At 40.5% G+C, this 26,705-nt stretch overlaps 2 protein-coding genes across 5 annotated transcripts in view; both read right to left on the reverse strand.

The window, feature by feature from the left end:
* Nucleotides 1-393: 393 nt before the first annotated feature.
* GAS2L3 (growth arrest specific 2 like 3) lies at nucleotides 394-18,000 on the reverse strand. 2 transcript variants are annotated; one of them, XM_052669032.1, is made up of 9 exons: nucleotides 17,955-18,000; nucleotides 14,177-14,224; nucleotides 13,026-13,194; nucleotides 11,441-11,559; nucleotides 10,709-10,850; nucleotides 7,555-7,618; nucleotides 6,743-6,881; nucleotides 5,469-5,576; nucleotides 394-4,777 (listed from the first exon to the last, which is right to left on the reverse strand). In XM_052669032.1, exons 2-9 carry the CDS (start codon nucleotides 14,204-14,206, stop codon nucleotides 3,368-3,370), a joined length of 2,181 nt encoding a protein of 726 aa, XP_052524992.1. In that variant the 5' UTR covers nucleotides 14,207-14,224; nucleotides 17,955-18,000; the 3' UTR covers nucleotides 394-3,367. The 2 variants fall into 2 exon arrangements, with proteins under 2 accessions (XP_052524992.1, XP_052524991.1); XM_052669031.1 differs by lacking the exon at nucleotides 17,955-18,000 and adding an exon at nucleotides 17,673-17,915.
* A 383-nt stretch (nucleotides 18,001-18,383) lies between these two features.
* The window catches only part of NR1H4 (nuclear receptor subfamily 1 group H member 4), a 39,634-nt gene continuing 31,312 nt past the window's right edge, over nucleotides 18,384-26,705 (reverse strand). For all 3 annotated transcript variants that reach the window (XM_052669039.1, XM_052669040.1, XM_052669041.1), the window contains 2 exons: nucleotides 20,508-20,621; nucleotides 18,384-19,046 (listed from right to left, as the gene is read on the reverse strand). In XM_052669039.1, the coding sequence (XP_052524999.1) occupies nucleotides 18,808-19,046; nucleotides 20,508-20,621 (353 nt within the window). In that variant the 3' untranslated portion in view covers nucleotides 18,384-18,807. The remainder of the gene's footprint in view (nucleotides 19,047-20,507; nucleotides 20,622-26,705) is intronic.

The following is a 26,705-nucleotide window of genomic DNA, read 5'->3' on the forward strand; positions in this document are numbered from 1 at the left end:
GGTGGTTCCAGGCTCCACTTCTTCTTGTCACTCAGTTACATTGCTTGCACCTGAGCTCCCTGGGTTAGTCATGCCTTCTCACCTGGTGTTCAACCATTGATTCAGATCATGACCTGGCAATTCTACTGCAGAGGTATCTGAAAGTACTCAGGCACGTTACCTAGTAGGAAAGAGCAAGAAGCCCCATCTCCTCAAATACTGTTTTACTGAAACACAGTTCAGAGGTCTTGAACTCCAAACAAAACAATAGCTATTTATGTCTTCATAATACCCTGACACAGAAGCTACTAACAGGTAAGTCGTGTTTGAGCAAAAACATAACCCTTCTGAAACAGCAAACTCCATTCCCCCCCTACACACAAACACAAAAAACAACAGTAGAAAAAAAAAGTGTGCATGAAAAAAGGTGCAGTATATATTTATTTAGAATAAGTACTCAAAGACATCAAAAGCATACAGAGAAATAAGATTCTTGTTCCAACTAATCTTTCCCACTCAAAAAGTAATACAAGTTGAAGATCAAATTTACTGTTTGGCAATATAAACATTGAGAAAAGAGTATTTTCAGCAGGAGGTATTTTCTTGCATTTTGATTATTAGCTCACCTTGTGCCACATGACATCATCAGTTATAAAATGACTGAATAAAAAGTTGAAGACTGCAATTATTTGCACAAGTTAGATCATACTTACACTATTTTTGTAATAAAAAAACAAACCAAGCTAACCCATACATAGCACATGCAGCATCTTTAGATTAACTGTCTAGGTTTTCAACAGTAAAATGATTTTTTTTTCCTTTTTCAGTGCCTGTGTCCCAGTTTACACTTTTCCATTTCACTTTGAACAACAAAATTCAATCTATTATGTGAGATAACACATTAAAAAGTTGAAACCCCCCTCCACTTTACTTTCTCTCAAATAATTGCTTTCAAAGGTAGATGCTGAGATAACTGTTACGCAGGGATCCAAGAGTCTTGGTGTTTATAGTAGTACTGTGAAACTTGTAAACAGTTCAAAAAGTGTTGAGGGTTGTTGAACCATCCAGCAAGAAGCCAAGCACCCACTCCCAACCCACTTGCTGTCAGGGTCAGCATGGGGAAAAGAGAAAGGGAAAAAAGAAAGCCTTGATGCCATGCAAACAAATTCTGGCAACTGCCCAAATCCTGCTGTGCTATCAGTACCGTGTCAGCTACAAATCCAGAACACAGCACCATATGGGCTGCTGTGAAGAGAGCAACCTCATCCCACTCAGACTTTGTACAGAAAGAAACCCCAACTCATCTATTGCATGAGATGCTGCATCACAGCTCATTCTATGGGAGATCAAAATTAAAAGCAAGTCGTCTATTGCAAAATGCTTTCAGAGTATAAAATAGCGTGTCAATTTTAACCTAACTCCCCTACAATCAATACAATTCTTAACATTTGCAGTAGTGGCTTTGGCCAGCGCATTTATAAAATAAATAAGCAGTAAGGCCTTCCCCACACATACAAGCTTGAACATAAGTTTGTGGGAGCTATGTTATTAAAACTGATATTTTCCTACAATAGTTTGTATATTGTTATTTCCTGTTTACTCCCAGCAGGTTGTAAACAGGAGTTGTAGGAGTTGTACAGTAGAGATGCATAAATAGAATGATAAATAACCGAAGCTAACAAGGTGCTCAGACAGGTAGCTTGATAGCGTCACCGCTGCACATGAAAACTCACAATTAGTTTACAATGCTTGCTTATTCTAGTTCCAGGAAGAAAATATTCAACATATAGCATCAGAAGCTGCAGTTTCCATGTTGCCTCTTCTACCCATAAGTAAATATCTTGACAGCAGGAGTAACAACAGCCACAGTAACAACAGTGGAAGTCTGCAGTCACAGTGTCTCTCCACAGAACCTGAGAGTTCCTTGACATTCATATGACTGACTGTTCATTAAACCCAAATTATCTTAAACAATGCTACTTCCAGAGACAGTAGTTTTTGTTCATCTACCATGAAACTCATTTCTACTGAGAAACATGGACCCACAAAGAGCCTTCATGAGTTGAGAGTAAATGGCACTTCACTCTGTGCTACTTCCAAAGGCATTAAGGCAAAGACAAGCCTTTGGTAGCTCTGTGGGAAACTACTCCTCATCTCTGAAAAGTAATAAGGAGAGCCACTAGCAAGGTCTCCATAAGCAAAACAAAGGCCAACACAGACTAAGACTGCCCACACAAATAAACCTCAAGCATCAATAAGTGTTCAGCAGTTCAGTTTTACAGAAAAAGGCCACTCCTGCACTGCAGCAAGGCTCTGCCCAAGCAGGCCCTATGCCAGCCCCATGGTGTCCATCCTGCAGGAAAATGACCTCACAGCAACTTCTTCCCATGCAGCAAGAGCTGCAAAGTTGTCTCCCCAGGCCTTTACAAGCAGCAATGCTAAGGCACAAAAAAAAAAAAAAAAAAAAAAAAAAAAAAAAAAAAAAAGAAGAGTGATCAAGGCCATGATTTCCTATGCATAATTTAAAGCAAGCCAAGGCTCCACACCCAAGCAAGCTGAAGCCCTGTTTAGGCACGTAGGAGCATAGTGAATGCTGATAGCTACAGCAGTCAAACTGAATAAGTCCAGAGATTTCTCTCTAATCATAGAATGACGTAAATTTGGAGAGACATAGAGCCCATCCAGTCCCACCCTGTGTCATGAGCAGGGCTGCCACCTTCCAGTTCAGGCTGCCCAGAGTCCCATCCAACCTTGCCTTAAGTGCCTCCAGAGATGGGGCACCCACAGCTTTCTGGGCAGTCTGTGCCAGTGCCTCAACATCCTCTGAGTTAAAAAAAAAAAAAAAAAAAAAATGTCTTCCAATGTCTCTAATACACACAGGATACCCAGATTTCGGGTCCTGAAACACTAACAAACTTGAAAATTAAAAAAAAAAAAAAAAGGGAAAAAACCCTCAAAAATTTTGTTTGAGGTATTAGAAATTTTATAGCATCTGCACAGCTCTATCGCTTGCCACAGGCCTTGATGCAGATGTGCTTAGAACAACCAGAATTGCTCAGCTTAACTCCCTGGAAAACAAAAAGCAGCAGCATTCCAGCTCCCCTTCCTCTCTCCTGCCTTTCCCCACAGCAGGTCAGGCTAGCAGCAAACATGGTTATCCTCTATTCCACAGTGCAAGCAAGCTTACTTGTAAATATATCTAAAAAAAAGTTTTAAAACTGCAAAATAAATACAGTTTTTACTGTAAGTTATGCAGCAAAATGTAATCATGCCTAACATTTGGAATGGCACATGTAGTGTTAGTTAACTTATTTTTCTCTTTAGCATAGCAATTTTCAGAGGCCCATTTGAATGTTACAGGGACTTCCACAGAAGTTAACAGATAGGTTTACTTTCTGGGCTTTTTACTCCCAGTCATAACAAAATAATGATCATCTTGTTTGCTCTTCAGAAGAGGCCCTTTCGATGCATTAGGTGCTCCTTTGTTACAGGCTGTTGCTGATTTTCCTTTAGAGAGAGGTTTCTTCGCTGTTGGGATCAAGTTTCCATTGGCTTGCAAGTCTGTACTTGAAGGCTGACTTTTTGTGGAGGGCTGCACTGCTTTTTTGGTCACTGCCACTTTGGCTGAAGTTTGAGGAAGCCGCACAACAGAGAGTGGAGTGCGTTCAGGAGGTTTGGATGAGGAGGGTCCAACCTCAGGGGGCTTATTGACATTTTGGGTCTGTAAATGCTCTGTAGTTGGTGTTTTACTGACAGATGCTATTAGATTTTTGCTTCTGGATCCCAGTGTAGGTGGTGACTTCAATGATTTACTAACTGCCAGGGAAGGTACAGAAGCTGAGTGCTTTAGGATTGAAGCAGTCTTCAGGTTCCTTGCCAGATCAGAAGCTGTTTGCGGAGCTTTCCGAGGATGCTGAGACCCAGTTCCTGATCCCTGAGTAGTATTTTCAGAAGGAGATTTCACATAGAGCTGCTGGGAATGTGCAAACTTGGCAACAGCACGCAGATTGCTAACAGGTGGCTGGGCTGGTCTCGGAGCAACAGAATTTACCTTGGTTTTAGTGACAGATGCAGGTTTAGATTTAGAGGGGACACACTTCTGTTTCGAAGCCAATGTTTCACTTGTTGCAGGCAACTGAGACAACTGCTTCTTAGATGCTGAGAGCGCAGAATGCATCCCTGTTGCTGGGGAGCCTTGGGCTGGGGCAAATCTCACCTTTGGAGCATCAGGGGAGCGAATACGTTTGCGTAATGTTTCAGAGTGAACAAGAGCTGCTCTTGATCTTGTAGATGAAGAGCTCTTGCTTGCAGGCAGTGAAGGAACAGGAGCTGGTGAGTGGTGCGCAGGAGATGCCAGTTTCTTTGAGGTGCCCATCAGTGGTTTGAAAGGAGACTGAGCATCTGCTAGTTTGGGTCTGGCTGACAACAACTTGGCAGCGGAAGATGTGTGCACTGGCACCTTCGGTGAAGTCAGGGCAGGAGACTGAGGATGTTTAGATAAAGGCTTCTTAACTGTTGCCCCATGGACAGCTTTTAGGGCTGGAACAGGAGTAGGAGGGTTTGCTGGTTGCTTTTGAAACATACTGACAGCTGACATTGGGTTCATGACAGGAGGTTCCTGAATTCTGGCTGCTGAGTTGGAGATATGGTCACTGGTGACTCCCTTCTGAAAAGCCAAGATTTTTTGCTCCAGAGTTGCAAACTGAAGCACGCGGCAGGGATCATACTTAAGCAGAAAGCCTTGGAGTGTGTCCCATCCTCCACCAACACGGACCATCACATGTTTGCCGTGGAGCATCTGAGAATGGTGGCAACGGAAGACTGTTAGAAACTTTGTTTTATGCAGCACCAAGTTTTCACCTCATATTATGAAATATTTAAATTGATATAGGATCTCCTTTCTTATGGAGAATCATTTTAAGAAAAAAATTTATGGAATAACTAAGAAATTTATACTTCCCAGATCTTTTGTTTTTCCTGCAGAAGGAGTCATTATGTGTCAGGAAACAACGAAAGCGTATATGTAGAAAATATATTAACCATTCTGTCAGCATCCTTACTTAGTATACAGTTTTAGATGCCAGTTTTGATCAATTTATGAATGCTTTCATTTTTTCAATCCCACAAATTCTGATTCCTGAAGAACTAGCTCAGCTAGCTGCAAATCATTTATAAACCCATGTGTATGAATTTTGAACAAGCAGTGTTTTCAAGGTATTATGTTGTATTACCCTTAGGTATACTACAAACCACTACTGAAATTTTACAAGCAAGAAAAGCATTAACTTTCTCAGTTCAGCATGGTTCTAACCGTAAAATCAGTGGTTGTAAGATCTACTTAGCCAGACCTGCTTTGAACAGGATTGAATTGTGTGATATCCCTAAATTATTCTGTAAACCTGAAATAATACCACAAAAATAAGGTATTTCACTTAAAAGTATTTCTCTCCCATTTTGAATGTAGATTTTAATATTGAGAAATTACTTACTCGTATGAATAATATTTTATCTCCCAGTCTATAACGCCCCTCAGATAAGTATTCAATGGAAAATCGATGGGAGCAGCTGCAAGGTGGATCTTCTGCTATGTGTTTAACCTAATTGTTTATATTGAAAGCATGTATTAGTATTTTAACAGAAGCATATGTTTAACTGTTTAGTGAGATTCCATTATCTCTTTGTATTAAATATTTTCTCCCCTTAATTTAAGGAAACATGAAAATTTTATTCCCTCACAAGAAGAATCCTAGCTACGTAAAGCTTCAAAACAGAGAACAAAAGACTGAATAAAGCTGTACGTGCAGTCAAATATTTTGGAGTCATCTAAATCCAATTTTCACGATTTCTTCAATTTTAATGGATTTCTATTTTCTTTTTAAAGATTTGTCCATCAATCTATCTATTACTTAGTAGTATCAAATTCCAGACAGAACCCTTTCAAGAAATTGAAATGCAAGTACCTGGATCTCTTTTGTGACTAAATCAATACTCAACCGGTTCCATTGCTACACCTTATCCAGGGGCACTTCAGCATTATCCCTCACTTTTCAGAAAGCTTTTAAGTTAACCTTCTACATGACACCCAAGAAGGAAAACAATGAACAAAAGAGAAAGATAACCCCCAAATAAGTGTAGAGTTAGAGAGAATGTGTCTGTTAAAGCCAATTAGAAGCTTCAAAGAAATTAGAAGGTCAAAACTTTTGGTAAGAAGCAAAACTAGTGAATTATCAGAGTGTGGAGATCCAGTGGCTGATGCTCTCGAAGATGCAAAAGCTTTACATTACAATACAAAGGACTGTTTAAATAAGTTAAATTTCAAATCTCATTGTGTATTCACTGTTGTTCATCATTTCTTTCAGGCCAATACATAAGTTGTACAAGTCATTTCTTTTCTTGCATACGTTAATTTCCAATTAGTACGGCTATGCAGGTTTTTTTTCCAAAGCATTTTATCAAATCTTGCTTTATGAAGTTCACGTTAGCCATAGCATATTGATGCACAACACTTCAATGAGAGGCAGCTCAAAGCAGCAGTGAAAGAAAAGGCAAATCAAGGTAAGTTACATGCATTGAAGCATTAACTTCAAAACATACACAGTAGTATTTTTATAACATTAAAACAAAGTTTATTGTTCAAAGAGGTATATCTACTTCAGTTTTCTTTCTAAGACTCACAGATATTAGATGAAATTCAGCCTCTGTCATATCACACAAGCACTAAGCTAAGAGTTTAACTTAAAGACCACAATAAGTAAGTACTTACTGCCTCATGTAGCTCCCCATGGTGACAACACGACTTTGCTGTGTCAACAGGTGATGCTGGTCCAGAGGTCCTTAGCAGTGTTTCTTCTAGCTCAATTTCCTTCTCCAGTTTTACAAGCACAGGAGGTTCAACTCCATATCTCAACACAATTACATAAGTAGAAATTTTAATTAATAATTTGATAAAGAAAACAAAGATGTGATTATAACAAGCAAGCAAAATTGTGAGTAGTTAGACTAAGAGTGAACAGCAGTACAGGAATAACTGTCTTGATAATCCAAAGAAAAGGAGGACCTCCAAGTTTCTAGAAGTTCTCACCAAGGTGGTCCTAGAGCTACCAGGGAAGGCAATATCAATACTGCTAAACCTGAAAAACAGTTAATCTGAGTTGGACAGGAACTACCTTAAAGCTTTCTACTCTGTGCTGGAAACAAATTAGAAGTCTATTTAGAGAACAATTAAGAGTTGCTTCCTATTTAAAGCTTTCTTAAAACTTCCAAGAAACTTAAAAAATTAAAGACCTTCAGGACTATTCATCAAATTCTTCCAAGATGTACACATATCTATAAGCTGAAGGTAACATTTAAACATATGGTCATAAGAAGCAGTGTGGATCAGCACCTCCCCATGAAAATAAAACGATAAATATTTGTACAAAATACTGATACAGTGGTTGTAGAGGTGCTACTCATTACTTTCTGCACATAATTAACATCTACTGCTTTGCATTTAATGGCCACAGACCATCTTAGCTTTTGATTAATGGAATACATTCTTCAGTTTCTATTTAAAGTCACCAATGGATCAAATACCTGGATACAATGCGTCCAATTTCCAACAAACAAAGATACACTTGTCTTGGATCCTTGTGCAAAACTGAAAAGAAATCAAAAATAAAAGGAAGTTGTAACCCATTTTTATTGTGGGAAGGCCTCTGCAATTGGATAAAGAGAATAAGGAGCAGATGACTGCAATGCAGCCATCATTCTGCTCAGAGGCAAGAAAGAGAGTGGAAACCTTTGTAAGAAAGGGGTGAGGATGATATTGGTCAAACACTCAAACTCAAATAGCAGGTATTGGAAGTGATCACACTGAAGCAGAAACATTAGCTCAGATACGTTATTAGCACTTTTGTGCTAATAACACAACTTATTAGTTTGCGTTTGCTTCTCCACAACTCTGCCTACATTCACTGCACAGCACACCTCATTTCAGAACAGCTCTAACAGCTGTATGCACTTGATCACGTAGGCACATGAAATCATGAGCTCCTGAATCTTGAATCATGAATACAGACAAATCCTGAAGCTGAAGAATGAGAGGGAAAGATGAAGTGATAGCCAAATTGTATGCAGATGACTCTGGCAGTTGCCTTGGGTTTTCTTGACAACTTTGAAATGAGAGCACTCAATTATTTTTAATGCCACTCTAAAGAATGGAAGAGCACAAGAAAACAAGGTCTATTTTAGGTCTATCTTGGTTTTGCTTCTTGCAGAGCCTAGGGAAAAATAAAGGGACAGAGAATAGTTTAAAACATCACACAAGTAATTACTTCCTCCTCAGCCCCCATTTAAACCTCAAAGTTGAGACTCTGTCAACAATTTCTAAGAAGCCCACAAACAGCTGTATGAATGTTGTAGAACACAAATGAGCCTCATGCTTTCTTAGCCATTGAGGAATGCTGCCCAATAACTCAGAAACCAAAAGCTAGAAAAAATGTCATTGAGCTTGCTTCACTCTACACACACGCCATTGTTCTTCACACACCATTAAGCATAAGAAATGGGAAAAACTGTAGATAGAATTTTATATGGTGTACCATTTAGATAAACTTCCTTCATGCTGTGCAGTCCAATATTAAACAGAACATGAAAATTCACTCCGAAGAGAAACTTAATGAGCCAGCTCCATATTTACAGGTTAAACCTAATATCTTTCTGACATTCAGCTTGGTAAGTAAAATAATTTCACTTTAAACAAGACTAAAACATTTACTAATGTATAAGCTGAGCATGAAGTCAAATGTTCTTGCTTACACAGAATGTCTTAAGTTGGAAAGATCATCTAGTTTCACAAAGTTATTTAATCTAATCCAACTTGTAATTCTACTTATTAAAGGATCTGATTATGATAGCTAATTCAACAGAAAGTTGACCCAGCCATAATCCAAAAGGTACTAGAGATTTTTTCTTAATCTTTTTTTTTTTTTTTTTTCTCCATAAGTGGTTTTGTCAGCTGTAAGAGAAAAGGCATAATTTGCCTGAATCCATAAGAGAAAAATTCAAATATACCCCTAGCAGAAACCAAGACGATGTTAAAGGGCACCTCATAATGGCTATTCATTCCGATAACTCAGTAACAATTTAATTAATTTAATTTTCTCCATGGCCACCCACATTTATCAGGAGGTGTTGCTACACATGTTTGACATGAAAAAGGCAATTGCCAGGTTGTCTTTCCCCTATTTCATTCATAAAGAACAGCTTGAAAGTTTGATGGAGAACATCAATGGAAAGAATGTGTCATCAAGGAGACTTCATGTCGGCTCATTTCAACTGCCAAATAGGCTCACAGACAATATTTATGCCACACAGCAAGCTTGTGTCATGAGTTAGAATCAGACTTCAAAACACTTGACGATGAGCAAAAGCCACAGCCTTATGAAATCCTGTCTACTTATCTCAGGGAGGCTAAACTGGTTTTAGTTACCCAGCCAGTTAAAGGAACTCAGATGTTTAAGCAGCGTAATTCCTATAAGTTAAAATTAAAAAATACTAGAACTAATTTTCTTATATCTCAATTCTCCCTCTCGTCTGTGTTTTGTGGGTCTGAAAAAAAGATATGGTCCCTAGTTAAATCAGAATGAGACAGATGCAAATAAGGATGTTTTCTCAAATGCTTTAAAAGATGCGTGATGCAGTAGGGAAGGCACAGGCAGTCCAACTAGCAAGGAGAGTTTAAAAGAAAAGCAGCTAGTCAAACCAGCACCTCCCATTTAAATAGCATTAAAAGGCACAAAGACTTCAAGAAAATCTAGTAAGCTTTGTGACATATTCATATGATTATTGAAAACAAAGGATCTTCGCATTTTTTTTTTGCTGTTCTGCTTCAGAGGAAGATTTTTCTTCCCTCTGCCTTTTTTTTTTTTTTTTTTTTTAAAAAAGTATTTGACTTGCCAAAGAGAAGTTTATATTAATTATTTTTCTAGAGACATAATAGTTGGTAGAAGAGCATTACATTATTTCCATACAATGGAAGCAGTTTCTCTTAATTAACAGTTTTAAAAAAAAAAGTATTCCTTCTGGAATTATCTGTCTAGTAGTTGGTTATTACAAGGCTGTGCACTGCAGCAGGCATAAAAATAAATATTGCCAACTGTGTGTATAACTATCTTGTTAAGACAGGAGAATACACATGGTTTATAGTTACACTAAGTAAGACTTGAACTAAATGTTAATTACCAACAGACTGTTGTCATTTCAGCCCCAATGCTCTGATGCAGTTACCAAACTTAGTAGTCATAAGTGCATTATTCTGAATGCTTTCTCCAATAGAATTTTCTCTAATACTAAATAAAGGATCTTATCATGAGTTGACTCCATGGCCCTGTGATCTTCAGCGTACAGAAAGAATGAGGAGTGGAGAAGGGAAGGGACAGCACAACTTCTGTTTCTTGGCAGGGCTTTTTACAGAAGAAAAACACAGGAGTTCACTGCACAGCTATCACTACCCTTCTTCATCTCACGTGGCAACTTCTAGTAGCCTGGAAAAACATCCTTCTCTTTAGAGAAGTTACTGAACTGATATTTCAGTGCTTCCACATCAAACACTGCCCTAAAAATAAATGTTTCACAAGACAGACGCAGTCATGACAAAAGCTTTGTAGGACTACATGCAATAGTTCTCCCTGGCGAGGTAGTTATCCACACGCGGACCATGAAAAGTTTTACAAAAAGGTAGATTTACCTAAACCTTCAGATTCAAAGAGGTAAGTCTCATCAACTCCAATGGCCCTACACCAGTTAAGAAAGTTGGCTGTGTTATCTCTGGCAAAAAAAGATCCTGATGGAGCATCCTTCTTACATGGAACTTTTCTCATTGGAAAATTCTGGCAAGAGAAGAAAACAGTACACTGTGCACATAAACACTGACAACAGATTTCAAAGCACATTTTCAGAAGAAAGAAAAAAAGCCAAATTTGGAGTACAGAAGCAGCGGTTGGTATTTATTATTGGTTCAAGAAAAACAACATGCATTCTATTAAAAAAGCTACTCTAAAGTAGATGGTATTTAGTCTTACCCGTGTTAATAGTGACAGAATTACAGTATTTAGCTCTGTAACCTCTCACAAAAAGTTGTCTATACAGTTGCTTCCCCATTTCCCCCTCTGCTGGGTTATATCTGTTGATTTCACGTGTCTAGACAATGATTCCTTCCTCCCAGGTTCTATTCATAGCCACACAATTAGCACAGACAGAAAACCCCGAATCAACTAAACTGAAACTCACTGCAACATTTTCAAGCTCAGTTTAGAAAACAGAGACAATAATATGGGAACAAGGGACAATATAGTTTTAAGATAATAGTCTTAAAACAAATACTGATTTACTTTAAACAAAAAGGTTTGGACAAAAATACAGAAGTTGCCTTTCTTACTAAAGTGTTTATCTATGTATTAAAAAATTAAATATAACTCACCCTTAAATTATTTGAGCTACATGATTTTTTAATTGTGTTTTGAAGAACACCAATCAATTGGCAGAGTAGTACTCCATTATCAAGTTCTTCCAGCAGTTGCTCTGCTGTGACTTCTATTCCTAAAAAAAAAAAAGAAAGAAAAAAAAAGAGCCAGTACTGGAATTACTCCACAGAACACAAAGAAATTTCACGTGAACTCAGAGGCATCTCCAAGAGTGTTCCAGTGCTAAAGACTTCAGTTAAACTACAGCCCACAAAGAAGAGAAGTCTGATGACCAACACTCAGCACTGTTGTTACTTATGCTCATCTAACAGAGGCTGACTAACTTTAATAGTTCTTCTCGTCTGTGGGCTAGACCAATAAAATAAGTTGATGCTGAAATAATAAAATAATGAAAGCTTTTAGAAAGAAATTTCCAAAACATTCATTCTAAATAAATACTTGATTGTCCAGCCCAACCATATGCCACTGATATCTCCACATAATAAAAGAAAAAGGGATTTCAAAGACTGAAAATTAGTAGAAATATAAATAAAGTAAAATCAAATATTCACTGAATTAGACTAACAAGACTCAGAACTATAAATTAGAAGGATTAATCTAATGAGGTTCAATGCAGCAAAGTGTAAGATTTTGCACTTGGGCCAGAGGAATCCCAGGCGTCTATACAGACTGGAAGGAGTGGTCCTTGGGAGCAGCCCAGCAGAAAAGGACCTGGGGGTCTTGATGAATGAAAAGCTTAACATGAGCCAGCAGTGTGCTCTTGCAGCTCAGAAAGCAAATGGTATCCTGGGCTCTATCAGAAGAGGGTGGCCAGCAGAGACAGGGAGGTGATTGTCTCCCTCTACCCTACTCCTGTGAGCCCCATCTGAAGTACTGTGTCAAAGTCTGGAGCCTCCAGTACAAGGAGGACAGAGAGCTGTTGGAGACGGTCCAATGGAGACCCACAAAGATGATGAGGGACTGGAGCACCTCCCCTACAAAGACAGGCTGAGGGAGCTGGGCTTGTTCAACCTGGAGAAAAAAAGGCTATGGGGTGACCTCATTGCAGCCTTTTGGTACCTAAAGAGACCCTACAAACAGGAGGAGAATCAACTGTTTGAAAGGGTAGATAACAGCAGGACAAGGGGAAATGGTTTTGAGGGAGGGAAGATTTAGGTTGGATGTTGGGGGAAATTCTTTACAGAGAGAGTGGTGAGGTGCTGGAACAGGCTGCCCAGAGAGGTTGTGGATGCCCATCCCTGGAGGTGTTCCAGGCCAGACTGGATGGGGCCCTGGGCAGCCTGGTCTAGTATTGAATGGGGAGGTTGGTGGCCCTGCCTGTGGCAGGGGCGTTGGAGATACATGATCCTTGAGGTCCCTTCCAACCCTGGCCATTCTGTGATTCTCTGATTCTGTAACCACCTTACCTCTAACAGTTGGAAGCTAATAAGATCTGAAACCAGCACATGCATTTTTAATGCAATTCTCCTAATCATTCAGGCTCAAATGCTATTAATATTATGGATATTAAGTGTCAGTGTTGAGTTGGATATTTGAATGTGCTTTGAAATTTACTAGACAATGATTTATTTTTAACCTCACCCAGCAAGCCAGACAGCCAGATTGACAGGTCTTCTTGCATAGGCACCAATGTTGCTTCATGCCGCACAGATATCCACTGGTCGTACAGGCACACATCTGCCAGACCTGGGCCGTGTCTGGGAGTCAGAGGGCTTCGAGGACTTAAAGGAAGGTCATCTCCAAACCACACCTGCAAGAGATTTCAGTATGCGCAAGACAGTAAGCTGTAATATTTGCAGACAGAGGATGGACTCTCACGGTTCTGAATAATACATCTTCAGCATAATTCAAAGAGTAAGCTTTAGTTTCCCCTCAGACAGACACACCAAACCAACACAGCAATAATCAAGAATGGTACAGTTCTCATTAGTAACTCCTGCATCAAAAGCACATTCATTCTCTTGTTCTCAGTTACCCTATTGTAGCTATAAGCAGATCTTCTTTAGTAGGCAAACAAAACAAACATTACTCATTTATGCTGTCTTCTTCCTCCTCACCACATATTAATACAACCTGTAGTTTATCATATAACTCGTTATAGACTACTGACTTATGTGATCAATCATTTCAGGTGCACTTAGAGTTTATATCATTAAAGTGCTGGTACTAAAAGAAGAAACGTGAGCATAGACAGCTCTTAAACATGAATCCTTAGCATTTCTCTTAAGGATCCCATGTTTTCAGACTGATGGATACCTTCACACTTGAAGAGAAGGATCGTGCTGAAACGGCATGGATAGAATTCCCAAAGAGAAAGAGTCCTTCCAATATTCTTAGCTACTTTCTTCAGCTCAGGAGGGATGTGTATCTAAAATGTAGACTTCTATTTTTGTAGCAATTTACTTATATGCAGGGTTTTTTTTTTTTTTTTTTTTTTTTGTTTGTTTTGTTTTTTTTTTTTTAAGTCAATAGTTTCAAATATTCTTATCCTTTAACTTAGAAAACTTCTCAGGAAACAGCACTTAGAAACTGAAAGTATTGCCTAAGTGATTACAACATGGGTTACCTACCTCACCACAGTGCTCCACTTATTGAAAGGGAAAACTCCTATTTATTTATTTGTTTAAAAGGCTAGAGATTATTCTGGGGATTTTATCATTTCATCTGCTTCAGGGTAGATGTTTACATAAAAACATATAATATAGAATTCAAACATTACAAAAGACATTTACCTGAACTGCATTCTGCATGGTCACCAGCATTTACATCAGTTTCTCCCTCTGGGGAAAGAGAAGTTTAAAGACAGTCAGTCCCGCTTTCTAAAACATCCCAATAAAAACCCACCAGGCAAAACACGAGCAAGTCTAAGAAGACACAGATGCAAGAAAGGAATAGTTATTTTAGTATTTAAGGTGTTAATTCAGTATTCAGGCTCCTTAGGCACTCTGTCTCCAAATAAAGTAGTAGTTATTACAGCTTAAAGTAGCAACTAACTTCAAGTGCATAAATAATGCTCAAAGGGTTGCATTGGTTTAAGGAGCTGTAAGGCACTTGCTTTTCCAAAGCAATACTCAAACAGTTCTCAGACTTGGCATGGCTGGCACTTATTCTTCCTTTCCAACCTACCCCAAGCATATCTTGCACATGCACAGAGACACACATACACATCCTGAGCTTACATAAAGCTCATACTTCAAAGATTAAGAACAATCTTGATGAAATCAATTCTAAGAATGAGATTTATTCTTGCATAGATACACAAAAGAAATTGATAGCTTTATTAATTTCTATATGGATTTTGACGTAGATTTCCAGGCAGCTACCATGAACCTAAGTTTTTGATGCAATGCTGCAAGCTATAAGGACAATGCCCTTGCAAAACAATCCTTAAGGAAAGTTTTAGATGCAATTAGGTCAACACTTCCCCATTCCTTTTCCATCAGTGTTTTCAACAAGAGGAAAAAAGCAGCACAAACTCTTCACCAGGCTGGGAATCATGAAGTCTCTCCTTACAGACTCGAGGTTTAGAAATGTGCAGCATTAGCTACACGGGCACTTATTAGGAGGAAAAGAGCCATCCTCACCACAATGCCATTTTTTCTTCAATGAATGAACAAGGGAAGGGCAAAGTATATACCAAGCATTACTAATGAGCATGTTATGCTTCCCACAGCTCTGTCCAGGGGAATACATTTTCCTTTAGCATAAGGAAGCTATTGTCCCAAGAGAGTCGCAGTAAGAGGCTTCATTGATCAAAAAGAAATAAATAAAACAACAGCAGAACAGCCAGCAGAGAAGCTGGTCTCATTAAAACAAGGATCTCCACGTTGGCCAACAATCTGGCATGCTAACTGCCACAGGAAGAACAAAAGGCAGCCTAATTCACAGGGAGTGCTCGAAGCAAGAACAAAGCAAAACATTCACACGACAGCTATCACAAAAATGTTCAGCATCTGCAGTTCTGCAGAAATGCCCAACAAAAACTGGTCATAAATATGGAGATTGAGGAGAAGAGTTGTAGCACTCAAACTTCAGGGACCTGCTGTTTTAAAACTAGTCATTTTGTAAGCCTGTATACATTAGGGCTCTCTAGAAAGAGATATGGGTTCACTTAGCATTGGGAATGGAATTTAAGAGAAAAATTTCATCACAACAGACTATCCTGAATGGATTTTGAGCTGACAGTTAAAGTTAACTTAAGAGTTTGTCATTCTCAGATCCCACATCTGTCTGTTCTCAGACTACAAGGAACACAGATGAACACTGCCTCATTGCTGGCAATGAGAGGGATGGTGAGGAAAACACTGCAGTAACAGGTGGTCATAACCAAATTGGATTTCTCCTAAAACCAGTGGGTTTTTCTGCATCGATAATTTGTATGTAATAAATGAAACAAGCATTTGACATTGCACTCAGGCAGCTCCCAGCTAGAACCATATCAGTTTCTTCAACTCATCTTCATTCAACAAGCAGTTAGTGCCCAGGGCTCACAGGTGTGAAAGAAAAGGCTCCAGAATGAATATATATGTAATTTGGCCATGTCTGGCTATGCCATTTCCATTTCCAGGCCAGCTGGTATCTTAAAGGTGCCTAGGAACGCTGTCTACTTGCTTCCCCCCTTTAAACAGGGGAAGCAGTAGAAACTGGAAAGTGCTTCCCAATCAGGTAACAAAGCCCAGTGCTTGGCAGATGTAGAGATTCCTGACCACCAGCACCATTCCCAGGAAACACATCCCATCTAATCTCCTCTGGCCCTTCTGCTGCCCACAGGCTCCATGGGATGGGTGGAGAGGAGAAACACTGCTTAACAGCACCTGATGGCAAGATCGATACAGCAGTGCTGATTTGCAGCAAGACAGGTGGGCAGCCCCAAATTATACACTGGGGAAGGCAACAGCTACCTTCAGCTGGCTGACTGCTGAGCCTCCAGCAAAGGACTGGAGCTTTAATAAAGAGAGGTGGAAAATAAAGTATCTAACACAGCATAGGGACAGGCATTTCTCAGGACGAGGGGTGCAGACACAGTCTGACAGCCACACAAAACCATTCCGACTGCTTTGTTCCCCACTGCTTTGTCCACCACTTTTCCTCCAATCTGAGGAAGCACCAAAGTGCTTCAACACCAGTACTCCAGGGTGCTAAGCACATGCTCTCGGATGCTGCCCAAGATATCTAACTCAGTATCAGTTGTATTAGGTTGAATATATGGGCCCCAACCAGCAAGACACGCTACCCTAATTACAAGCCATTCTATAGCACAAGATAAACCACATCCAAATCTCATTTCATTAGATGGCCCTGTTTACAAGGAAACAAAAAAAGTCCATAGCTCTGCAGCTATTTAGTATGCAGATGAAGCAGCCGTTCATGTATCATACAGAACTTAAAGGGATTTACAGGCTCATTAAAAACCTTTGGGAAGAAGCACTTTCACATCCTCACCCTTTGCTTAAGAAATATCACACTTCATCTTCAGCTCCATCAGCACCCAAAGGCTGGTAGAGCAGACCAGCCCAGAGCAGCTGGAATCCACATTTTTAAACACTGTCAAATGAAAGAAGTTGTCGTAGCAGGATCTGTTGAAACCTACCAGAAGACATCCCAGATTTTTTCAGAAGAGAGGTTAGCACAACATGACACGTCCTCAGAGCGCTACTCCCTGTCACCACTGCAATTACAGAGCCCTTTCGCTCACGGCTGAGTCAGCAGGAGTTCTGCCTCCCTGGGGAGGCCTCAGAGGCATGAAAGGGAAGGAACCAGACGAGTTGGCACGGCGGGGCTGTGGAGTGGCATCACAGTGTGCCGGCGGCTCTCCTCGGGGCTGCCTTTCCACATCCTCAAGCGAGAGCAGACACTGCCCCAGGGGCACCTGGCAGGGCTGGAGCCCACCTGAGCTTCAGGGCAAGCACTTCATCCTGGAGGTGTCACAGCTCCTTCCCCACAGGAGCATCCCGTTTGAGAGCCTCTGGTCCTCCCATGCCACCGCTTGCACTGAGACATCCTGCTTCACGTGAACCAGCTTTATTTTCTCACTTTTCCACCCCAGTTTTCTTTCAGTGAAGTAACACAGTGGGAAGCATTGCTCAATGCCTTCTGACCAGCAGGAGGAACGTGCTGAAACTTGATATAAAATCTCATCTTATTATGAAAGACCCACCTGCCACATTTATCACTACCACGCACAAGCCAGCTATGCCCTGAGTCCCCTCGTCTCTATCTGATACTTACGCCAAAGAAGGCACACAGCATCCCTGGAGCACCGCCAGCCTTGAGGCAGTTTAAGGAAACGACGTTTCCCAGCTCGCTAAGCGACCCTGATGGGCGCTGTCACGGGGCACGCTTCCTACAATACCAGCACCGCACCCCCAAACGCGAGAACTGATTCACAAAGTTCCGCGCGAACGCTTCCCTCTGCCTTGCCGTGCTCGGCTCCACGGCACTACCCTAGCACGAGAGTTACCGAGCCCCGAACCGCCGTCCCGCTCCCGATGCCCACCCGCAGACACTCACCTACACCCCGGCACCCACCGCTCCGCACCGCCGCCACACAGCACGGCACCTCCGCCCCGCGCCGGCCGCTCCGTTCGAAAGAGCCAATCAGCGCCCGCGGGGCGGAGCCGCACGTGGCTCCGCGCCACCGGCAGCCGCGCCCCGCAGGGGAACCGCCCGCCCACAGCCCCCTCTGCGAAAGCGCGCTGCGCGGGGCTCGGGTGTCAGGCTGCGGCCGCCTTCCTGCGGTAGGGTCTTGGACGTTGCCGCTCAAGAGCAAAATAACCTGATTTTTACTTTGAAATAGTAAGAACGCAGATTAAGTTACACGTCTGTGTCATTGTGTGCGTGCGCGTCCCTCTGCCCGTGGCGATTTTTCATCTCGTGAAGAAATCGGAGCTTGCCTTTCTCACGTGGCGAGCACATTTCAGTTACACACCGTGGCAGTAATCATTTCTGCTGGTTTATTACAGTAAATATTTGGAATATATTCTTTAATGGAAACCAAGCACAAAAACACAGCAATGAAAAATGTGAATGGAAGCCTGAATCGCCCCATTTTGCAAGAGGAACTCTGCAAAGAGAGCAACTGCAGGAGGGATTAGTGGGGTTCCTGTGAGGAGCCATTGAATTCTTTCCGATCAAAGAATATAAATACAGAGAAAATTATAACTCACGTGTGGAAATCTGACAGCTATACAGTATTCTGTGTATAATGCACAAAACGGCTTTTGTGAACTCCGTGGCAAGTTTCTATAAAAATGCAGTAAAGAAAAATTAATGCACTGTGATATATTGCTTTTTCCTACGAAAATAAATGCTGTGTGGTCCTTTAAAAAGACGTTTGTCCTGAAATAAAAACAACCGGTATCCATCACTGCACATCCCAGATCTCGCAGAGGAGAGGGGTGAATTTGTGGTCGTTCACTCTCCAGGACATCAGCATCTCTGCGTGGTGGTGGTTAAACGTCCGTAACTCGGTGAGGCGGCCCAGGAGGCACGCAAAGTGCTGCGGGTTGTCCGGGTGGTGCAGCTTGCAGAACTTCTGCAGGATATCCAGCAGTGGCTCCTGAAGCCTTTCCACCGACTCTCTGTCCTTTATGTATTGTCGGTCTGGTTTCGGTTTCAAAAGGGAAAGAAGTAATTAGCAAATGTATGTTTGATACAATGGAAGTATTTACTCTGATGAACAAATATCAGTGTATTTCATTGGGCATTGATGTTCACACCCAACAAGAACATTTCTTTTCAAATGAAGAGGGAATAAAAATGCCTCAGCCTGGTATTTTTTGATTCAGCGTTTTTATAGGAACAAGTTCTTCTCCAAAAGAGTGGTTGGACGTGGCACAGGCTGCCCAGGGAGATGGGGGAGTCACCATCGCTGGAAGTGTTCAAGAACTGTGTGGATGTGGCACTGAGCATAATGGTCAGTGGGCATGGTGGGGATAGGCTTGTGGTTAGACTGGATGATCTTAGAGGCCTTTTCCAACATTAATGATTCATTGATTCTATTAATTTTTTAGTGTAAAAACATTCCTAATCAGCACTAACTCAAAGAGCAATGGAATTGCTTCACCTTCGCCATCTCACATGAAACTTACTTGGATCACTAAAGCTTCCAAGTAAGTTTCATGTGAGATGGCGAAGGTGAAGCAATTCCATTGCTCTTTGAGTCTTTTGTGTTGAGGCATTGGGGTTCTCTTTTCCCTTCCTGCAGGAGTCAGTTTGTTTAAGGCACTGTACAACTTCTCCATAATTTGTAGGTTACTTCTGTCTTGTCAAGGAATTGTTTTTTACAGCAAAGCCTGGCGTGACTGTAGAAGATCAGTTTTCAGCTCTCTACCGCCTAAAGGACAACTCCATGCTGTTCTCTTGCTCTCTCCCACTGCTGTTTGCACAGTAGAGGCTGAAGCCCTTCATTGTCATTCTCAGTTCTAATACATAGGATTTCCCAATCGCCGTTTAAAACATGTGCTATTCCACAATGGACTTGCAATGCACATGTAACACAACTGGGATATTCTAAGGGAGTAAGCCCATTGCTCTGAGCACTGATAAGCTACCAACAATTATTTTAAGCAAGGTATTTAAGCACTTTTTTTTCCTTGTACACAAAGCCAGATCGTGCATTTGGAGTTTGGATTTCATAGAATCATGGAATCATAATGTATCTCAAGTTGGAAAATCCCTCTTAGGATTATTGATTCTAACTCCTGGCTCCCCACAGGACCACTCGAAAATCAGATCCTATGTCTGAGAGCATTGTCCAGACACTTCTTGAACTCTGGCATCCTGGTCCCATGCCCACTGCCCTGGGCAGCCTGTTCCATGCCCACCACCCTCTGGTGAAAAACCTTTTCCTAACATCCAGCCTGACCATCCCCTGACGGTCCAAGCCGTTTCCTTGGGTGCTGTTGCTGTCACCAGCCTTCTGGTTGAACAACAGAATAGACTGAAAACTAGAATGTATGCTCATTTACTCTGTGTAGAAAGTGAGTTTTCATAAGTCTCAGGTCACACTCTTCATGCTTTATTTCCAAACACACTAACATTGAATTCTGAATTAGGAATTACCTGGGGACAGGATCACTATTGCTGTGAGCAGTGCGTATTCCTCCTGTGTCATCTTCAGCTCTCCGATACTTTTATAAAAATTAAACATGGGAGTTATGAATTCGTCTGAGATACCTGAGAGGAAAATAAAAGCTATGTTATTTCTTTAATTATTGAAATAGTCTGGCTTATTGCTGATGAGCATTAAGTTAATATTTAAAGCCATGACTGTTTGTCTTCGTGGGAGAAATTTACTACACAAATCAGATCTGATGCAATACAATTAGTTTACAGAAGTGCAAGCATGTCCTTGTTTACCAGAACAGAGTTGAAACAGGTAAGTGCTGGCAGTTTCGCAGTTTCAAAGTCTTTCTTTCAAGTAAGTTCCTTTTCTCTCCAGGTATGTCCACCTAGCTCCTCGTAACAGCACTAATTTGTGTTCTTGCTGTCTGCTGATTTCCCAGTTGTCTTCTTTTTCCAGTATTCACAGTTTGCAAAACAGTCTCATGTTCCCCACCTTCATGTTAAGTATATGGAAATCTCTCAGGGCAAATGGCTTAATTTTAGCCCAACTCTACTATACAGCTAACTGCCATGGGCAGTTACTTTGGTTGTCTTCATAAAGACACTTAATTGCTCCCTTTATGTAGCCTGGAACTTTAGCTAGGTCTAGGATTACCTGTAGTCTGAGATCAACTTGCTTGCAACTATTACTACCTCCTAGCATGAACCAGTGTATTATAAAGTACAGAGGCATAAATAATGAAAACATAGCCTAGTTTGAGTTGGGATCATGTGATTCTCTCACCATCATGAAAGCCACTGGGGTTACTGCACTGAGGCATACCAACTGGACTTCCTCTTACGGACTTTGTCATCGAGTCACACTGTTCTTACACAGCCTTCAATTAGAGATGTATTTTGCTCTAACCTTTGGTATAAAAGAGAAGTAGGTCCTGTGGCATCTTTATTTTTTTCTTTTTTCCTTTTTTTTTTTTTTGTGTCAGAGTTACTCAGAGCAGCCATTGACTACTGCAAACAGCCTCTTGAGCTCAGAAGTGGCTGCACCTACAAGGTCTAGAGATTCAAGCCAGTGGTTCTTGGCTGAAAGGACAGGGACTTCCTCTGTTCCCATAGAAGAGAGCCATGGGATTTCTTGTGCTTTCACTCTGTTTAGTTTTAAGCTGTTCTGGGATGAGGCTTTACAACTTAGTTGTAAACCGTGCAGTTTAGAGTGTTTTATACAACATGTAGCTGAGCCCAGGTCTGATAGTTAGAAGCTGCTGTGAAGGCTGGAGTGCCTCCAACAGGGGAAGTTCAAAAGGAAATCCAGCAGATGCAGCTGAAAGAAAGGAAGTATGAAGTCACTCGGCTGAACTATGAATAAGTTACATTTTGCTGTGACAGTGAGGAGTTGGACTCATTGATCCCTTCCAAGTTGGGATATTCTATGATTTCATGAACTTATTTTGATCAGTAGAGTAGTTATGTGACACAACAGAGTGAAAAGTACAGTGCTGCATGGTGTGGCATGTTTTGTGTCTAAATAATATATTTAAATACGTGACATTTGCAAGTTTGCTTCAGATTACAAACCACAAACCTAGTGTTTGTAACAAGTTCAATGTGATTGAGAAGATTCCATGTTCATTAAGCAGATCTATATGGTAAGAGCTCACCTAAGGTAGTTAATAACACAGCTGGAGCCTTATACAGAGCAAGCAATAGTCACAGCACTGATGTGCTGCAAGCTTTGTCATCACAATTAACTATTCACAAATTTGAACACTTGTCCCTGCTAACTTTTGAGGAACTGCCTGTCTGTATGGCAGTTTTAAATGCCAAAATTTCTTACAGTATGATGTATGTAGGGAACACATGCATGTAATTAAAGGTTCACGTGAATCTGGAAATATGAAACAAGGAAGTCTAGTTGAGCCCTGAAGTGAAGTAAGTGAATTCCTCTTGCGAATAGTTTAGCAGCAATGAGAGAAGTCAGAGCCAACTACAAGTATTTTTAGTACTCCTCAAGCAAGGTATCACAATGAACATCATCTTGGCAGCAGGCAGGGAACAGGAAGAAGTGGGCTGTGACTGAGTCTCCTCATTTGTTTCGCATCTTCATCACTTAAGTAGTTTTATTTTGTTTTATTTTTATTTTTATTTTGTGGGGAGAGAAGAGGAAGATTAATTTTCAGCTGGATGAACTTTCTCATTGTCTTACTGACCACAGAGCTTCTCAAGTTCCCTTGTTAATACAAGAATCATAGAATCATAGAATGGCCTGGGTTGAAAAGGTTCACAATGATCACCTAGTTTCAACCCCCCTGCTATGTGCAGGGTTGCCAACCACCAGACCAGGCTGCCAGAGCCACATCCAGCCTGGCCTTGAATGCCTCCAGGGATGGGGCATCCACAGCCTCGTTGGGCAACCTCTTCCAGTGTGTCACCACCCTCTGTGTGAAAAACTTCCTCCTAATATCTAACCTAAATCTCCTCTGTCTCAGTTTAAAACCATTCCCCCTTCTATCACTATCCACCCTTGAAAGCAGAGAAGTGTGATGAAAGAGACACTGGTGAAGAACAAGGTATGAAATACCTAAATTCAGGTCCTCCTTGAGCCCATGTGCAAGTATGCAGTAAAATAGTCCTTGCACCAGAAAGCTTATAGACTAACATTAAGAAACTTTAGAAATGAGAGAGAGGGTGGAAGGGATGAAAGAAAAGTTGTGAAAGCAAATAAAATTACATCAGAGGGCTTCTCTGCACTACTTCAATTCAAATAAATAAGACAGAATAGGTAAAAGGGAGTAACAAAAAGGAATGTAACAGCAATGCAGCTGATGATTACCGCTTTTATGAAAAAAAAAACCAACAGAAATTTGGAGTCTTTAAACAGATGTATATCACTATGCAATTATGAACAAAACCATGCAAAAGAGCAATTTTAAGTCTAGAACAATGTTTTGTTTTGTTTTTTTCTTGGTTACTGGTATTGCCCCTGTCCCATCTGTGCTGGTTAATTAATTTTCCCGGTTAATTCCTCGTTTTGAATGAACACATTACACAAACTGCTGTTCCATCACAAGAGGGGGCTGTTTTCCAATGTGATTGAAAGCGCTTCGGTTTGGATTTAATAAGCCCCACTAGAAAGCAAAAAACAAAACAAAACAGAAGAAAAAAAAAAGGCAGGAAACAGATGTTTATAGTTCTTGCTTTTTTCCCCTTATCTACTGTACGAGATGTCACTTCCTTTCAGGTTATCAGAAAAAGAATTAAAGGCGATTTGTTCCAGCCCCCTTGAAGGGCTGGAGGAGTAATGAATTGTGTGGATTTTCAAGTGTCATTCCTACCAATCATACTCCAAAAAGTGAAAAAAAATAAAATAGATAAAGTTATAATGTCTTTCTGGCCTCAGTAAGAGCAGAAAAGTGAGTTGTTTATATTTCTTTATTTAGCTCAGACGAGAGCACTGTACTTATCAGAAAGGCAAAACTTCCTGCTCTGCATTTAATGATGTACCCTGCTTAGACTTTTTTTCAAGAAGGTCTGAAAAACTTTGCATGATGTTGTCTTAGGGCAATAGAAACTGAAGTCTCTTCTGTGTTTTGTTATGCAGCATTCTGAATTAGGCAGATTTCTACTTAACCATCAGCCCAGCTCTATCATCTGCTGAAGACGCTGCAATCCAATTTAATTGATTTCGCTGTGTTAACGCCTGACTGACTGGGAACCCCCAGGTAGTCAATGGGAAAATCTGCCTTTACTGAGTATGTCCCAGCAGCATTAGCCTAGAGGAGATGCAAATTTGTCAGCATTATTCATTCAGCACTCCTTACTTCTTATACGGTTTAGTTCACCTCTGTAACTTAAGACAAAGTATTGTTTCAGACTTTGCCTTGATTTTTATAGTTTTGCTCCTATGATTTCTCAGTGAAGGTAAGAGGACTTGCTTTCATAAGGTTTGCAGTTTCAGGCTGTAAATAATCATGAATTTAACTTAGCCCTGGAATAAACTTCATTTTTTTCCTGTGATATCAAGCCAACATTGCCGTTTCTTGAGACCAGTATTCTCTCTTTTATTTTGTCTATTCATTAAAACAGAGCAGATTGATCTATTGCAAAATAAAGCTTGCAAATAAACGCTAATTAATAGCAACTAGCACTGTGTTATTAATATGGATGAAGAGAGATCTTTTTTTCTTGATAAATGTGGAGATGACTAGATATCAAATCAAGAGTATGATAGTAGCTGTTTTATGAAAGTAAAATACATTAATTACTCACAAAATTACACCTTATCTTTCACAATGCTTCATTTACCAGAACTGACTTCCATGCTGTAAAGTATTTGTTAAAGCACTGCATTCAAATATATTCAGCAGCCCTTTAACCATGGGCTGAATTCACCCTATTGATGCTGAGAGCTGGATAAGGGAGGAATATCTATCCAGTAGAGAAGATACACTAGGATATGAATGTGGGACCTCTCTTCTATCTCCTCTTCTAGAAGTGAGAGACTTAAACAAGAAGTTAGCATGCATCAGGGAGAATTGATAAGCAGGACTGAAAAACCCCTTTCTCTCAAAATCAATTAACAGTACCAGTGTGGAGCCATCAGTGCAAGTGATGAAACACCAGCAAGGAGGATGCAAATGGCACCACCACATCCCATCCTCTGGCAGCAGCCGTGTTGGGGCGGTCTGCAGGGAGGTGTGGCCTAACACGCAACAGCAGCTGTGCTGCCTTCAGCTAGTCCTCATGGGCCAAAGCTACTTACCTAAGTTTTTTGGCCTAGAGAAACACACTTATGCAGAAAGAAAGAGATTGGGACCTCTGATATCTGTTCTTATTTTCATAAACGTAAATTAACTCTGTAGATATGGCTTAAACAGTTGTGTAAACTTTATTTGTAATTCAGAAACATGGCACTCAGCAGGAGAAATCATGCAGGACCGTATACAAGCTGAGTTCTTTCATATACTCTGTTCCTTCCTATAGTCTTTAATTGAAAGTGTCCCTAATTTTTAAATGTTCTGTGCAGGGTGCTGATTTTGGGTCGAGTCACAGGATGGGAAATGTCTCCTTCCATGTGAGTGTGTGCAACCACTGGCAGAGCTGGACAGCTTAGATTTGCACTTATGTTTAAAAACAAGGAGTGACATAAAGAGATTACTTTGTCTCAGATTATCTGTTCTCGGCAGTGAAGATTATTTCATTTTGTTTCCCCATACAGCCTCCAGCACAGTGGGCTTTTGAAGCACTATGGTTACTCAGTACTAATAATCAAATAAAGAAAGCCAAAGGCAGCGGAAGTGGTTAGGTACCCTTGTTCCTCTGCCAAATTATGTCCTTGGTTGCAGCAGGCCCTTGTCCAAATTAATTGGAACTTTGTATCCACGTTCAAGGGTGAAAGGTGGCCTTTTGCCAGTGCTTTGGAATAGTGGCTGTTTCATTTTACTCTTGGATTGCGTTGCACTTCAACACTTGCAGCCCATCCAGCAAGACCAAGGTATACTTCACAATGGCAGGTCTCCTGCTGCCAGCTGAAAATTTGAGTCCCAATTCTTCCACTTCTGTTCATACCAGAAAGTGTGCTCTCCCTGACACTGAAAACAGTAGAAAATGATGTAAAAATCTGTGGCTCTTAATGACTACTGAAAACAGATGTCCTTAGGAAAGGAAGAAAACATTCATTATTTCAGCAGTAATTTTTAAATTATTGTCCTGCTAGACAGTGGGGAGTGTTTGCTTTTAAAACAACAGAAAGAGACAAGGTATTAAATTGCCCAGATGTGAGCCTTTAACAAAATGGGTCAATCAGTGACAACAAGGTATATGCGTAGAGAAACATCAAGTAAGATGAGTAAGTTTTATGAGCTCTCATTAACATTAAATAAAATGTCTGTATTTCTCATTAGATCTTAATATAGATTGAGTAAGAGAGGATTTCAGTTTCAGGAGCCATGAAAGAAAGAATTTCTATAACAGGAAGACTGTGCAGGCAAAAACAAAGGCAGATGTAGCAAGACTTATGCAACATGCTCAAGCTAAGAAATAAAAATATACCTCATCAGCATGAGAATAAAAGTGAATACTGATAATGCTCAAAGGTCATCACGATCAAATCTCTGGCTTCTTTATTAGAAAAAAAAAAGTTCCATAGAATCAGAGTGGGGAAGGCATAAATATTAATAGATGAGAGTGACTTCTAAATGG

Source organism: Tympanuchus pallidicinctus, unplaced genomic scaffold (genome assembly GCF_026119805.1).
Source record: "Tympanuchus pallidicinctus isolate F22 unplaced genomic scaffold, pur_lepc_1.0 scaffold8, whole genome shotgun sequence".
Taxonomy (NCBI): Eukaryota; Metazoa; Chordata; class Aves; order Galliformes; family Phasianidae; genus Tympanuchus; species Tympanuchus pallidicinctus.

Excerpts from the sequence above, each read along its gene's own strand:
- GAS2L3 (XM_052669032.1), bottom strand. The coding sequence starts at position 14,206 with ATGCTGGTGACCATGCAGAATGCAGTTCAG. Across the intron at positions 6,882-7,554 it reads ATTGGACGCATTGTATCCAG|ATATGGAGTTGAACCTCCTG; the intron begins GTATTTGATCCA and ends AATTGTGTTGAG. Across the intron at positions 4,778-5,468 it reads ATAAAATATTATTCATACGA|ATGCTCCACGGCAAACATGT; the intron begins GTAAGTAATTTC and ends CACCATTCTCAG.